At 37.5% G+C, this 15,953-nt stretch overlaps 1 protein-coding gene across 6 annotated transcripts in view; it reads left to right on the plus strand.

The window, feature by feature from the left end:
- FTO (FTO alpha-ketoglutarate dependent dioxygenase) overlaps positions 1-15,953 on the plus strand; it is a 404,110-nt gene that overhangs the window by 137,603 nt on the left and 250,554 nt on the right. For all 6 annotated transcript variants that reach the window (XM_024925915.4, XM_063598008.1, XM_024925916.4 and 3 more), the window contains exon 4: positions 1,211-1,354. In XM_024925915.4, coding sequence (XP_024781683.1) covers positions 1,211-1,354 — 144 coding nt within the window. The remainder of the gene's footprint in view (positions 1-1,210; positions 1,355-15,953) is intronic.

Consider the following 15,953-nt stretch of genomic DNA (forward strand, 5'->3'; position numbering starts at 1 on the left):
GGATTACAGGTGTGAGCCACTGCGCCCAGTCTGTACTTTGTTTTCTATATGAGTATAGCCTATTTATTTTTTTCTCTGAAAATATATTAGATAGTTCCATATCTGTATATAGTCATATTATTTTTGGTGACTACATAGTATTTTATTGTCTGGAGAGATCATAATTTATTTAACCAGAAACCTACTGATGAACATTTGAGTAATTTCTGATCTTTTGCTCTTACAAGCAATACTACAATAAATATACTTGCTCAACAGTCATTTTACAACCCCTGAATGTAGGACTTTTAGTATACATTCTTAAAAGTGTAATTTCTATAAGAGTCAAAGAGCTTATGCGTTTGTAATTTTGATAGTATTGCCAAATTGTCCTCTACAGAGAGTGTGAGTGTGCCATTTTACTGTACGCTAACACTGTGTTGTTTTCAAACTGATGTTTTCTGTTTTGATAGGTGAAAAAATTTCTCTCTTGTGGCTTTAACATGCATTTCTTTTATGTGAATAAATTGGAACATTTTTATATGTTTATGAGCTAGTTTTATTTCCTTTTATGTATTGTGCCTTTATAACATGCTCAGTTTTAAATTTGTCTATTGGCCTTTATCTTACTGATGTATAGTTGCTCTTTATATATTTAGAAAAACATTCCTTGGCTGTTCTTGCTTGTTTATATTTCCATGTGTATTATAGAAACAGCTTTCCTAGTTACTAACCCCATTCATCTAAAAAACGATCCCTTTGGTCTTTTTATTTATATTATGTCCAATTTCTAGATGAATTTAGAAGGTACTGACATTTCTGTGATGTTCAGTCTTATTTCCTAAGAACATAATTTCTCTTTACATCTGTTTTTTATTTTTAAAAAGTAAAAATTTTTTTTTTTTTAATAGAGATGGGGGTCTTGATTTCTTGCCCAGGCTGGTCTTGAATGCCCGACTTTAAGTGATCTACCACTTTGGTCTCCCAAAGTGCTGGGATTATAGGCGTGAGCCTCCACACCTGGCCTCTTTAAGGTTTCTTGATGAAAAAATTAATGATATGTTAAAAATAACCTAGAATATCTTTTTAAAAATATGACATAAAGGGAAGATATATTTCATTTAATATTCATATTTTATTAAAATATCAATTCTTTCTAAAATAACAATTATAAAATTCAGAAGCTTAGATTAAACATTTCCTTTCTGATCATTTTCTTCTCTTTTGGCAGGCCCTGAAGAGGAAAGTGAGGATGACTCTCATCTCGAAGGCAGAGATCCTGATATTTGGCATGTTGGTTTTAAGATCTCATGGGACATAGAGACACCTGGTTTGGCGATACCCCTTCACCAAGGAGACTGCTATTTCATGCTTGGTAATCTTTGGAAAATCAAAATTATATTGAAACTCTAGTGTCTAAATTTAGATTATAGGATTTATATTTTGAATATGTCTTATGAAATAAACTTTTGGAGTATTTTATATTAAGAGGGAAACTTCTTTATAAGAACATGTAACTAGGTTTTTCTTTTTTGAGATATTGCTGATTTTTTGAGATGGAGCTTCACTCTTGTTGCCCAGGCTGGAGTGCAGTGGCGCAATCTCTGCTCATTGCCATTTCCACCTCCTGGATTCAAGCAATTCTCCTTCCTCAGCCTCCCAAGTAGCTGGGATTACAGGCACACACCAACACACCCAGTTAATATTTGTATTTTTAGTAGAGACGGGGTTTCACCACGTTGGCCAAGCTGGTCTCAAACTCCTGACCTCAGGTGATCCACCCGCCTCGGTCTCCCAAAGTGCTGAGATTTACAGGACCATGCCCGGCCCATTTAAAAGTTGTTTTTCTTTTTATTCTACGTAGATGCAGAGTTCCTCAAATATGCTAAACAATTTTCTGGATTCTTTATCAGAGGTATTAAATCATCCAGGTGAAATTATAACTTTAAAAAATACTTTCCTGTCCGTATTAGTTTTTAGTAGTGAGAGTTTTTTTTTTTTTCTTCTAGTTTTGAATGTTGTTTCTTCTCAGGAACAGCTGACCTGACAATGGGGCCTTTCTCTCAACTTGTCATTTAGTTCTTTGGGAAGCAGTTTCTCAGTTGTGGTTAGGCCAACTGAAGCTGTGGAGTTTGTGAGGCTTTGTTTTTTTCTTCTTTGCTGTAAGTTTTTAATTTTATTTTTGGACTTTCTACTTGTTTTCCAATGCACAATGTGTAAACAGTATCTTTTTTACTCACAAAGCTTCTCAGGGTTTATTCTCTACTTGGCTCTTGTTCCTGATTATTTGGGGTTTATCTCACTCCTATCTACCTGGAGAAATCTACTCATATGTTGCTTTTGGAGCCAGGAAGAACCAGGGCTGAAGCCCAGTATTTATGATAACAGTTGATTCCCAGTTAATTGGGTATTTTAGAGTCTACTATGTTCCAGGTACTGTGTAAGGTTCCAGGGGAGATATTGGAGGTGGATGAATCTTGGTTCTTGCCTTTTGGGAATTCGGAGTACAGAATAGCTCTTTAGGCCATTCTACCACTAAGCATTTTCCAAATTTTAGCTCATTGCCTATCAACTTCAAGGTTTTGGTCACATTCATGTACTTCTGCCTAAATAAAGTAACTTTTAATCTTTCACTGAATTGGATTTATTTTAAAAGGAGATTTTACATCACTATCTTAAATGGGAATCCAATATCACTAGGCATAATTAGAAGGGCTTTAGAAATATAAATATAGAGAAACCAAAACAGTACTAAGGGCCTGCTACTTTTGTTTGCCGGAGATCCTGAGTCTGAGTCCTATTCTGTGTTTGTTAAAAGAGGAGATTAGTAACAGAGAGGTGTTAACTGTATAGTGGTACCAGTCTGAGACTTTCTCCTTAATGTCTGCAGGAGGATTGGGAGATCATTATGTAGGGACTCTTTCAAATAGTGTGATTTAATGGCACTTAATGCGATGTCCCTTTACCTCTTAAATTCTTCTCATGCGGAGATTCCTGCATTTCTTGAACACTGATCTAAGTATGCCCTTCATCTCTTGCCTTCCATGTGAACATTGCTTTGCAGTTTACACATCAGTTTCACACAAGCAGCCCCAATCTCCTGTCAGCTTTGTGAGGCAGATGGCAGAAATTGTTCTTTTTTTAAGTGATCTTCCTAAAGTCACTTAGTTATGAGGTAGAACGGGGACCAGAATGGGTGGCAGGCATCTTATGCAGTGCTTTTCCTACTCTAAATGGGGCTATTTCAACCTGATCCCAATACACTGAAATCTCTATGTGGGAATGTTTTCAGTGTTAAGGTTCTCTCTTCCCCACTGTCTCTCCTGCCTGATCTCAGGAAGTAAGTTTATTTTTTAAAGTCCCTACCCCATCATTGAGTGTCATTTGTAGGTAAACATTGTTTCATTTTTTTTTGTACCACTCAAATACAGATATTTGGCCTGAGTCTTAATAGATGTTAGTATCAGCCAGTAAATCACTTTCCTTTGGATACTTTGTTCAGAAGTTTCTATTAGCAATGTATATCTTTCAAAGAAATAAGAGCCAGAATGTTATCTTTTAAAATAGCGTTTACTTTTTAAAAATATAAAAGTGGCTGGGTGCTGTGGCTCACACCTCTAATCCCAGTACTTTGGGAGGCCGAGGCAGGTGGATCACCTGAGGTCAGGAGTTCAAGACCAGCCTGGCCAACTTGATGAAACCCCCCGTCTCCACTAAAAATAAAAAATTAGCTGGGTGTGGTGGCACATGCCTGTAATCCCAGCTACTGGGGAGGCTGAGGCACGAGAATTGCTTGAACCCAGGAGGTGGAAGTTGCAGGGAGCCGAGATTGCACCACTGCACTCCGGCTTGAGCAACAGAGCAAGACTCAGTCTCAAAAAAAAAAAAAAAAAAAAAAAAAGTAAATAAGTACTCTAAAAACTCAGCTATATTCCATATATTTAATAACATCTTGTGTGTTCTTTTCTGATTAAAAAAGCAATATGTGCTTATTTGAGAGAAAAGAAACTCTGGAAAAAAGAGTCTGAAATGAAGAAAGAATATAAAAATCAGGTTAATGCCTGATTTAATATATTTCTTTTCAGCCTTTTTCTGTATATATATGTCTGGAATTATAGTAGTAATATGAATAAAAACCAGATTTACTGGGAATTAATGACAAACATTCTTTTAATCTTCTCAGCAATCCTGAGAAACAAATATTAGCTATACTGCAAAAGAGGAAATTGAGGTTAAATTTATGTAGTTACTTAACCGTGGCTGCACAGCTAGTAAGAAGCATGGATTGTATCTTGTCATCTTATCCCACTCGGGGTCTGACATCCCATGTCAGGCCAGCCCTCCTTCTCCCGTAGGGATGCCCTCCTCACCCTACTCAGTGCTGAATGCTGCTCAGGGTTCCTGTGCCTTCTTCTTCCCACCTGGCATGATGCCTCTGCCTCACCTAATGGCTTTAAGACTAAATTGTTCAGGAAGGGAAGAAAAGAAGTTAATGATACTCTGTTTGTTTCTTTTCTGTTCTTCTTAAGGTTGTGGGTTTCTCAGGGTTTAAGAACTGGATTATAGGCCGGGCGCAGTGGCTCACACCTGTAATCCCTGCACTTTGGGAGGCTGAGGTGGGCGGATCACCTGAGGTCAAGAGTTTGAGACCAGCCTGGCCAACATGGTGGGACCCTGTCACTACTAAAAATACAAAAATTAGCCGGGTGTGGTGGTGGATGCCTGTAATCCCAGCTACTCTGGAAGCTGAGGCAGGAGAACTACTTGAACCTGGGAGGCAGAGGTTGCAATGAGCCGAGATCATGCCATTGCACTCCAGTCTGGGCAAGAAGAGGGAAATTCCGTCTCAAAAAAAAAAAAAAGAGCTGTATTTTAATGAAAATATTAAATAATGACATTATTCATTGGATTTTGGTGTTATAATGAGTATACACTGTAAAATATACATTGGGTCCCTTGAGCTATTGTACATGATAAACAGAAGAAGTTAGCATTATTTTATAGGAGCTGATATCCAAGACATAATATAAAATCTACTCTTGATTTCCCATGTCTTATTTTTAGATGTAGGTGATACAGTTGGTATCCTACTGAACTGTGCCAAACACAGCACAATATATCCCAAAGTCTGCACTTAGAATATATATTTTTATTAGGATGTCATATTTGATTTCTGAAATGAATCTTCCTTCATCTCTTTTTTTAAAAAGTCAAAAGTAAAAGCAACCATGGTCTAATGCTGCCTTTTCTCTTTACTTTTAAATCCAAATAGCACAAGGAGCCCTGTAGAGGGAGGGACTTCGGCCCCGTGCTGATATCTGAAATCTGAACTTCATAGCACTTATGAAAAGGAAACAGTTTAGCTCAATTTATAATAATATATTGGTCTGCAGAGGAAGTGCAGGCTGAACCCTGCTGTCTCAAGTAAATACTCCAGGGGTGTCTGATGGGGAACGTGTCGGGTGCCTGTAATAAATCCACTGCCCATGGAAGTGAGTGAAGGCCTTGTTGGCAGTGCCTGAGGACACGCTTAACTAAGGTTGTCACGGTTTTTCTTTTAAATTGGAATCTTTGCCCTAATCTCAGAGTTAGACGTGACCAGATTTGCAAACAGATTTACAATTTTCACTAATTTTCCAACCAGGACTTCAAAACACACTCAGAGAAAAAAAAAATACACTCTGGTCTTTCTCAGAGTAGGATGATTTACTTTGCCACAGATGTTTTCCATAGACTGAATGTAACCAGGGAGTTAGGGACTTAAAAGTGGCTTGGAGACAAACCGTGGGTTTGTTTTTTGTGGAACAGATTATACAGTTCAAGGGACATCAACAAAATTATGTTTATTAACCAGGAGCTGGGTGTGGAGGTGGGATGTTTCAGGACAAAGGTGAGTGCTAGGTAAACATTTGGGGCAAAAGCCCTCTCTTCCCCCCTTAATTTGTTATTGTTATTCTTTACATGTCACCATTCATGACTCTGTTCTCTCTGCTCTATTTACTTTTGTTTCTTAAGCCCAACTAAATCTCACTTTCAAGTATTTGTTGTTACTATACCAATCAGCAGTTTCAAAACTTAAGTTGCCAGGTAAAAATTCCACTGCAAAAAAAGAAAACTGCAATAGAAATGTAAATGCATAGCCCTTCTTTTTTGGTTTTTCTTTACCTTGTCAACAGTTTAGGGTAGAGTTGTGAAAGGACCATAGGATTTCTATCAGGTAACCGGGTCCCAGACTCACCGCATTGTCAATTGCCTGTGTATTGCTAGTGCCTCTCTTAGTCTCTGCCTTCACTGTAAAATGGGAGCTTAATGATACTTCCTTCTCAGAGTTTTTGGGAGTACAAATAAGAAAATGTATGGGAATAGGCTTTGCAAGCTATAATTTGTAAGTGCAGACTTGTGAAGAGTGGGAACTGGACCATGGCATATTGGAGAACCAGTGAGACGACTGGGTGATAGAAGAATGCTGAATGCTGTGTTCGTATCCTGCTTCATGCCCAGAGTTTTGTCACCTTCACAAAATACCATTCCATACGTATATTTGCTACATATAGGAACTACAAGAAAGGGAAGTTTTACCAATGGATTCTTGAGGGTGAGGAGAATTAACATCTGGTCCATTGGTTATCGGAGCCCTGTAGTAATCAGTCTTACTTTGGTGGAGTCCAGCTTTACTTTTAGAGCCTGGCCAGTAGTTTTTTATAGATTAAGTTCACCTTCCTTGAAATACCTATGGCTTAGAGGCAGCAAGACCCAGAGCACAGAAATATTTGATGTGGTCTAAACTGTAAATTGCCATGCTTCTGTTTTTTGACTCAACATGGCCACTCCCACTGGAGTCTGTAGCCCTGTGAGCAGGAAGAACAGAGGTCTCCAGGAGTTTAGACTCTTAAGCGGGGGCTCCCTTGGGACTGAACATGGAAACTGTGGTATCTTTGTAAATCCTCCAGGTGTCCCTCAGTTTTGCCCTGATTTAGACATTTTATTCAAAGGAAAAAGCTTTTGTTATTTCTTTCTCTGACCCCATTCCCTTCCTCACCAACCTCTGAATGACCAGCTAAAGTAAAAAGTACACATAATTTATGGCTTAATCATAAATTTAAAATAATTATACTTTATTACCTCTCATGGGTCTTGAAATGTAGGTGCTATGTTCTGCTTTCTGCCGAGGCAAGGGAATAATACAGAAACCAGTAATAAATTATAACTTCAGGCTGCAGTTGGTAAGCTGGAGGAATTGCTATTTAAGTGGAAAGTGCTTGAACAGCCAAATGAGCACCTGTCATGTTTATTTTCACTTTGAAAAGTAGAAACATGACAATATAGTTTCCACTGCTTGTCCAGTATGAACTTCTGGCATTCTTGTTATCTTCTCAGGAACTGCACTGTTTGCTTCTTGTGTTCAATTTTTCTTTTTTTTCCAGGGGTGAGGATGTATCTCTCCTCCTGAAACTTTCACTCTAAAATATGCCCCCAAATACTGACGTTTTCAAGCTTGTGCTTTTTTACTTGATACCTGATTTTTTTTTTTTATTTTTATTTAATAGGGAGAAGGTCATGACTTGTGGAATTTACTCTAAGGATAGGGATCTGAGCAGGTTCCTGAGTACTTGAAAGGCTTTATTTACCTCTTACACTTTTTTGTTACATCCAGGTTTTTGCTCATTTCTCTATCATTTGTGTCTTGAACTTTACCTGAAATGCATGTCTTGAGTGCCTATGAAGGTCCAGGCATTGTGCTGGCAGATTTGATATATTTTTGTTTATTCCTTATTACAGGACTATTACATAGTAGACTCTCATTCTGACACTCACTTTTTTTTCCAGAAAAAAAATTAATGGAGATTGATTGCTAATGGGTACAGGGCTGCTTTTAAGGCTATGAAAATACTCTAAAATTAGTTTGTGGTGATGGTTGCACAACTCTGAACGTACTAAAATACACTGAATTATATACTTTCTTTTTTCTTCTTTTTGCAGCTTTTTCTCAAAGGAGAATTAGATATTTAAAATGAGTGAATTGTATGGTACATGAATTAGATCTCAATAAAACTATTTTAAAAAAAGAAACTAAAGCTTAGAGAAGTATAATATCTTGTTCAATATGACACTACCTGGTAAAGCTTTTGTCTAAATTTTTCTGAGACCAAAGCTATTCTTTCTTCCACTGACCCATGCTATCTCTACTAATTATATAGCCACGGTATCCTTTTTCTTTAAAAATGTAGGAAAAAATGGCTGGGTGCGGTGGCTCACGCCTGTAATCCCAGCACTTTGGGAGGCCGAGGCGCACGGATCTCTTGAGGTCAGGAGTTTGAGACCAGCCTGGCCAACATGGTGATACCCCACCTCTACTAAAAAAAAAAAAAAAATTAGCCAGGTGTGGTGGCGTGCACCTGTAATCCCAGCTACTCGGGAGGCTGAGGCATGATAATCACTTGAACCTGGGAGGCAGAGGTTGCAGCGAGTCAAGATTGCACCACTGCACTCCAGCCTGGGCAACAGAGTGAGACTCCGTCTTAAAAAAAAAAAAGGAAAAATATAATTGGAGAAATAATACATGAACACACATGTATTCTCATTCAAACTTTGTGGAACTATATGAAATAAAATGTAGACATTCTCTTTCCCCTTGCTTTCCCATCTGGTCCTTTGTAAGTGTTAGCATAAAGATAGTTATGTTGACATATTTAAATATATGTTGCTGCTGCTGTATTTTTAAAAAACATAAATGATACTTTATTATAAATATTACTCTAGTGTTTGTTTTTTGTACGTAATATGTGCTGGAAATTTTTTTATGTCAGTATGTCATTCATATTATTATTGTTATTATAAAAATACTACATGCACAAGGAAATAAAAATTGAAAGGTTTAAAATGGAAAGTTGAGGAAGATCTAAAATGGAAAGTGAAAAACTCCACCTATCCCCAAGTTCCATTCCTTAGAGGTAACTGCTTTTCACTGTATTTGCGTTTTATTCTTTGATTACCTCCCTAACCCTTAAACATATATATACTCGTACTTTTATTTCTTTAATAACTTTAAGCATTCTTGGTTGTTGATCAGTTAAGAATGACAGAAACAGGCAGATTGCTGGTGCCCGGAAGTTTGAGTCCAGCCTGGGCAACATGGCAAAACTCTGTCTCTACAAAAAATACAAAAAAAAAAAAAAAAAAAAGCCAGGTAAGCCAGGTATGGTGGCAAACACCCGTGGTCACAACTACTTGGGAGGTTGAAGTGGGAGGATCAGCTGAGCTTGGGAGGTTGAGCCTGAAGGGAACTGTGATCGCGCCACTGCACTCCAGGCTGGGTGACAGAGCAAGACCTTGTCTCAAAAAAAAAGAAAAGAAAAAGAAAAAAGAACTATGGAATTAGTGCTCTGATACTACCTCTCACTCTTGCCAAATTTGGCTAGTTAACCTTTACATTTAGGGGTTTATTTCCTTAATTACTTTCCTTAGAACCAGTTTGTAGATACTTTCTCTTGAATTTTAGTATGTAATGTGGGGAATTAAAGTTCTCTTTCAGCCATGTCATTACTTTGACATGATTGAGGTTTACAACTTTACATACAGATCTGTAATTTTGATAAGACAAGCACGCTTATAGGTTGATCTGAAATTAGAAAGCCAGTACATAATGATGTTGATGTAAGTGTTGTTTATTGCAAAACGAGATAGAGTGATGGAATTAATAGGTAGAAAATGTAATCTACTGTAACCATCCAACCTGTGCCAATGAATGAAGAATACTGCACATGTCAGGTCAAGATTTTATATTTAATCAAAAGCTCAAAATTATGTACATTTTAGCTGCTTTGTATTTGAATCATGACTTTGTTGCATAGTTTCCCTCTCCCCCTGGAACTTATATTCGTCTTTTTTTTTTACTCTTACTGATAGAAGAAGCATGCTATAATGATTGCTCAATATCACTAGATGTTTCGTCATGTGACTTGTTCAGTGTTTGATAAACACTGGCTTCTTCATACCCCACCTACCACAGTTATCATACTGGGATTTCTTCTCATTGGACACCTTTGCCAATTCCATTAAAAAATCATTTTAGGCTAGGTGCGGTGGCTCACGCCTGTAATCCCAACACTTTGGGAGGCTGAGGCGGGCGGATCACCTGAGGTTGGGAGTTTGAGACCAGCCTGGCCAACATGGCGAAACCCCATCTCTACTAAAAATACAAAAATTAGCCAGGTGTCGTGGCAGGCACCTGTAGTCCTAGTGCCTGTTTTAGTTACTGGGGAGGCCGAGGCAGGAGAATCCCTTGAACCTGTCAGGCGGTGGTTGCGGTGAGCCAAGATCGCACCATTGCACTCTAGCCTGGGTGACAGAGCAGGACTTTGTCTCAAGAAAAAAAAAATATTTTAAATTTCAGTAGCCTTAGGGATATAAGCAGTTTTTGGTTCCATGGATGATTTGTATAGTGTTGAAGTCTGGTATTTTAATGTACCTGTCGCCTGAGTAGTAGACATCTGATAAGTGTTTTGTTTTTGTTTTCGTCCATCACCCCCCTCCCAGCCTCCTCTCTTCTGAATCTCCAATGTCCATTGTACCACTCTCTACACCTTCATGTGCCCATAGCTTAGTGCCCACTTATAAGTGAGAACATGCAATATTTGTTTGTCCATTCCTGAGTTACTTCACTTAGAATAATGGCCTTCACTTTCATCCACGTTGCTGCAAAAGACATGATTTCATTTTTTTTTAATGACCGAGTAGTATTTCATGGTATATATACATGCCACATTTTCTTTATCTACTCAACAGTTGTTGGGCACTTTGGTTGATTCCATATCTTTGCAATTGTGAAATGTGCTGCAATAAACATATGCGTGCAGATATCTTTTTGATATAATGACTTCTTTTTCGGGTAGATACCCAGCAGTGGATTGTTGGGTCAAATGGTAGAGTTACTTTTAGTTCTTTGAGAAATCTCCATACTGTTTTCCATGGAGGTTGTAGTAATTTACATTTCCACCCCCAGTGTATAAGCACTCCCTTTTCACTACATTTCTAGCAACATCTATTATTTTTTTACTTTTTAGTAATGGTCGTTCTGGCTAGGATAAGGTGATATCTCATTGTGGTTTTAATTTGCATTTCTTTGATGATATATGATATTGAGCATTTTTTCATATGTTTATTGACCATTTGTATATTTTCTTTTGAGAAATGTCTATTCATGTCATTTGCCCACTTTTTAGTGGGATTATTTGTTTTTTTTCTTGCTGATTTGTTTGGATTCCTTATAGGTTCTTTGTCAGATGCATACCTTGCAAATATTTTCTCCCATTCTGTAGGTTGTCTGTTTACTCTGATAATTATTTATTTTGTTGTGCAGAAGCTTTTTAGTTTAAGTAGGTCCCGTTTATTTATTTTTTGTTGCATTTGCTTTTGGGGTCCTATTCATAAATTCTTGCCTAGCCCAATGTCTAGAAAGAGTTTTCTTCTAGAATTTTTATGGGCTCAGGTCTTAGGTTTAAGTCTTTAATCCATGTTGAGTTAATTTTTGTATATGGTGAGACACAGGGATCCAGTTTCATTCTTCTACATGTGGCTATCCAATGTTCCTGCACTGTTTTGAATAGGGTGTCCCTTTTCCAGTATATCCTTTGTTGAAGATCAGTTAGTTGTAAGTATTTGGCTTTACTTATGGCTTCTCCATTTTGTTCCATCAGTCTGTGTATCTACTTTTATACCGGTACCATGCTGTTTTAGTTACTACAGCTTTGTGGTATAATTTTAAGACAGATAATGTGATGCCTCCAGATTTATTCTATTTGTTTAGGATTCATTGGCTATTCAGGCTCTTTTTTGGTTCTGTATGAATTTTAGGATTTTTTTTTCTAATTCTGTGACAAATTACATTGGTATTTTGATAGGAATTGCATCAAATCTGTAAATTTGTTTGGGCAGTATGGTCATTTTCATGATATTGATTCTTCCAATCCGTGAGTGTGGGATGTATTTCCATTCATTTGTGTCATCTATGATTTCTTTCATCAGTGTTTTATAGTTCTCTTTGTAGAGATCTTCTACTACCTTGGTCAAGTTTATTTCTAGGTACTTTATTGTTTTTTTTTAGCTATCATCAAAGGGATTGAGTTCTTGATTTGATTCTCAGCTTGGTCATTGTTAGTGCATTGCAGTGCTACTGATTTGTGTACATTGATTTTGTAACCCAAAACTTTACTGAATTTGTTTTTCAAATCTAGGAGTCCTTGGAAGCGTTGTTAGGATTTTCTACCTATACAATCATATTACTGGCAAACAGAGATAGTTTGACTTCCTCTTTTCAATTTGGATGCCCTTTATTTCTTTCCTTTGCCTGGTTGCTCTGGCTGGGACTTCCTGCCAATTCTACTTTTACTTGGATCATTTGTGTTTCTCTTTCTTAGAATTTTCTAAAAATCCTGTTATATTTAAATTTTCTAAAAATTATACCATATTTTAGATTCTTCCAGGCAAGGACTATTTTAGCTTTGTATACTGTACAGCACCTAACACAGTACTTTGAATATGGCTGGTGCTTACTAAGTATTTGTTGAACTAATAAGTGAATGAATGAACCAAGGATTGGCTTTTTTTTTTTTTTCATTTCATGGTAGTGTGTCTTGGTTATACAAGCAAAAGGAAGTATTAATTCTATCCTTGAAAGCCCCTGCCTGGGAAAGGTTTTGAAATTCCTTCTCAAACAGATGGCCATTCACCTAATGCTTGGAGATTACCAGAGACAGAATTTAGAATCTTCCATGGCAGCCTATTCTTTTTCACAGTAACTCATGCTTCTTTTCCTTACATCTAGTCTAACTAACCACGTGACATCACAGAACTTTCTAAAGCGACACAGTATCTGGATCCATCTGTACATTCCCCTCTAAATTTTTTTTATAAGAAAACCATCAAAGATAAAAATAATGTGTTGGTTTCTTTTAGGCTCCTATGCATTTTGAAATTTTTTTGTTCTCTCTTATTTCATTCAATTAGAGTCACACTGTTTTGGGGTCATTCTGCATCTGAGTTTGGTGGTGGAATTTTTCCCATTGGCTAACAGTCTTCATATGCCCTCTTTGGCCACCTGTCTATTGAACATAATTCCCAAAGGCATGAGCTATAGAAAATGTTTTTTTTTTAGGCCTTTATTTAGGTTGTATATCCTGTGTGTGTTATTTGCCACTCCTGTAAAGACAGTGGAAGAATGACTGTGAATGATGCCATTATTTTTTTCAGTCAATCTTTATTGAAGGTTCGAATTTAGGACTAGGCCGGGAATGAGTTTGACTTTCCTCATCCAGTCAGTCCTGGCAGCACATTTCAAGGTCAGACTATATACCTCATGCTGGAAGGTTCCTTAGACTTTGTAATCTAAGCCCAATAAACATCTTAAGTTTTTTTTTGTTTTTTTTTTTTTAGGGATATTTATTTACCAAATAAATAGGACAGCACACAGCCATCCGTGAAGGTGATAAGAGCTTTGACTAGTTTTATAAATCTTCCCCTAAATATAATTTTCTATGGGAGTGAAAACTTTTATAAAAACAATTGGGAGACCGAGGCAGGTGGATCACTTGAGGTCAGGAGTTCGAGACCAGCCTGGGCAACATGGTGAAAGGCTGTCTTTACTAAAAATACAAAAATTAGCTGAGCGTGGTGGCGTGTGCCTGTAATCCCAGCTACTCGAGAGGCTGAGGCAGGAGAATCACTTGAACCCAGGAGAATCACTTGACCCCAGGAGGCAGAGGTTGCAGTGAGCTGAGATCGCACCACTACACTCCAGCCTGGGTGACAGAGCCAGACTCCATCTCAAAAAAAAAAAACAAGCATGGAGGTGAAGATGATCTCAAGGTACATAAGATACATACCTAAAGGTATAAAGATACAAATCATAGTCCTTGGTCAATTCATTATAGTGGTTTTGTAGTCTGTCCTACAGTTGGTTGGGGTAACAACCTTTTTTCTTATGTTTGTTCACACTGCCCTCTCTACCCCCTCATCTAGGTATGTGTATAGCTCATTTATTTAGGAGTGATGTTAAAAAATTGAATGCCCTTAATGGCAAGGGAACCAACCAATCAATGTGGATGCCACAACTTTTTCCCCTGTGGACTGTTGTTATTGGTATAGAAGTATTTTTTTTTTCTCCCAGCTTTTATTTCAGGTTCAAGGGATACATATGCAGGTTTGTTACATGGGTAAATTTCATATTGTAGGGGTTTAGTATACAGATTATTTCATCACCCAAGTAATAAGTGTAGTACCTGATAGATAATTTTTCGATCCTTACCCTCCTCCCACCTTCCACCCTCAAGTGGGCCCTAGTGTCTGTTGTTCCATTCTTTGTGTCCATGTTTACTCAGTGTTTAGCTCCCACTTATAAGAGAGAATGTGCAGTATTTGGTTTTCTTTTCATGCATTAATTCACTTAGGATAAGGGCTTCTAGCTGCTTATGTCACCTACTTATGTCACCTACTACTACTAAGCTTTTTGAGAACCTGATCTCTCTCTCTCTCTCTCTCTCTCTCTCTCTTTCTTTCTCTCTCTCTCTCTCTCTATATATATATATACATATGGGAAGTCCTGGATTCTGGGGCTTCGAGGGCTGACCTGGAGCCTGAGTCCACAAGGGCATACCTGGTGCTAGAGTAGGCTTGGAGCCTTCGTCTTTGGAGGCCACCCTATCACTGGGGTTCACTGGGGTGGGCATCTGCTTGGTTTACAGAGAAGTTGGGTACTCACTTCATTCTCCTTCCCCCACACAAAGGGTATCCCTCTTGACACTGTGCTGCTCAGGCTTCAGGGAGAGGTGACGTAGGTAATTTGAAACTGTTCTTCCTACTCATCAATGTGTCTTTTCTTATTTCTGTGCTCCACCCAGGCAATGTAATCTTTAACCTGGATTCCTTTGGTCTTATAAAGGTATTCTGTGCATGGATAGTTATTCAAATTGATGTTTCTACAAGGAGACAAGTGCTATTCTGACGTCTTGCTTGAAAGTAAGGGATTAATTTTTAAACCAGTTTTTAACAATCATTTTCAAGAACTGTTTAGTGATAAGAAAACAATGCTCAAAATATAAAAGTATCAGGGAAAAAAGATGCAAAATGTCTGTACAACATGATATTAATTTTATATAAACAAAGGATAAACACATTACTAAGTATAAAAAAAAACTAGAAGGAATTAGACCAAATAATTATAAATAATATTTTCTCTTCTTTACACTTTTCTATAGTTTGCAAATTCTCTACAATGAGCATGTACCCTAATTCATCAGCTCCAAGGTAGACATTTTTTCTTCATATTTAACATCTCTGAAATTGGAATCCATCTTAAACTGATGCCTTCTTTGACTGGATGATATATTATTACTTTTAAATTAAGCAATACAAACTTTAAAAATAAGTATCCTTATGTTTTAAAGCTTCAAATGGAAATGTTCAATAAAGAGATTCTCAGGAAAGAGGTATTCATTCACCAAATAAATAGGACAGTAAACAGTGATCAGTGAAATTGGTAAGAGCTTTGGCTAGTTTTGTAAATCTTCCCCAAAATAAAATTTTTCCATGGAAGTGAAAAGTCTTTCAACAAAACAAGTATGGAGATAAAGATAATCTCAAGGTACATAACTTCCCCTCTCCTTCTCCCCTTTTTTTAGAATTAACTTTTGTGGAATGCTCAGTTTGTTGATGGGTTTTGAAGAGAATAGATTCTTGAGGTTAATAATTGATTTTTGCTTTGCTTTCTTTTCTTTTTTTTTCTTTTTTTTTAGACGGAGTCTTACTCTGTCACCCAGGCTGGAGGGCAGTGGTGGGATCTCGGCTCACTGCAACCTTCGTCTCCTGGGTTCAAATGATTCTCCTGCCTCAATCTCCTGGGCGGCTGGGACTATAGGCTCGTGCCACCACGCCCAGCTGATTTTTGTATTTTTACTAGAGACGGGGTTTCACCATGTTGG

Source organism: Pan paniscus, chromosome 18 (assembly GCF_029289425.2).
Source record: "Pan paniscus chromosome 18, NHGRI_mPanPan1-v2.0_pri, whole genome shotgun sequence".
Lineage (NCBI taxonomy): Eukaryota > Metazoa > Chordata > Mammalia > Primates > Hominidae > Pan > Pan paniscus.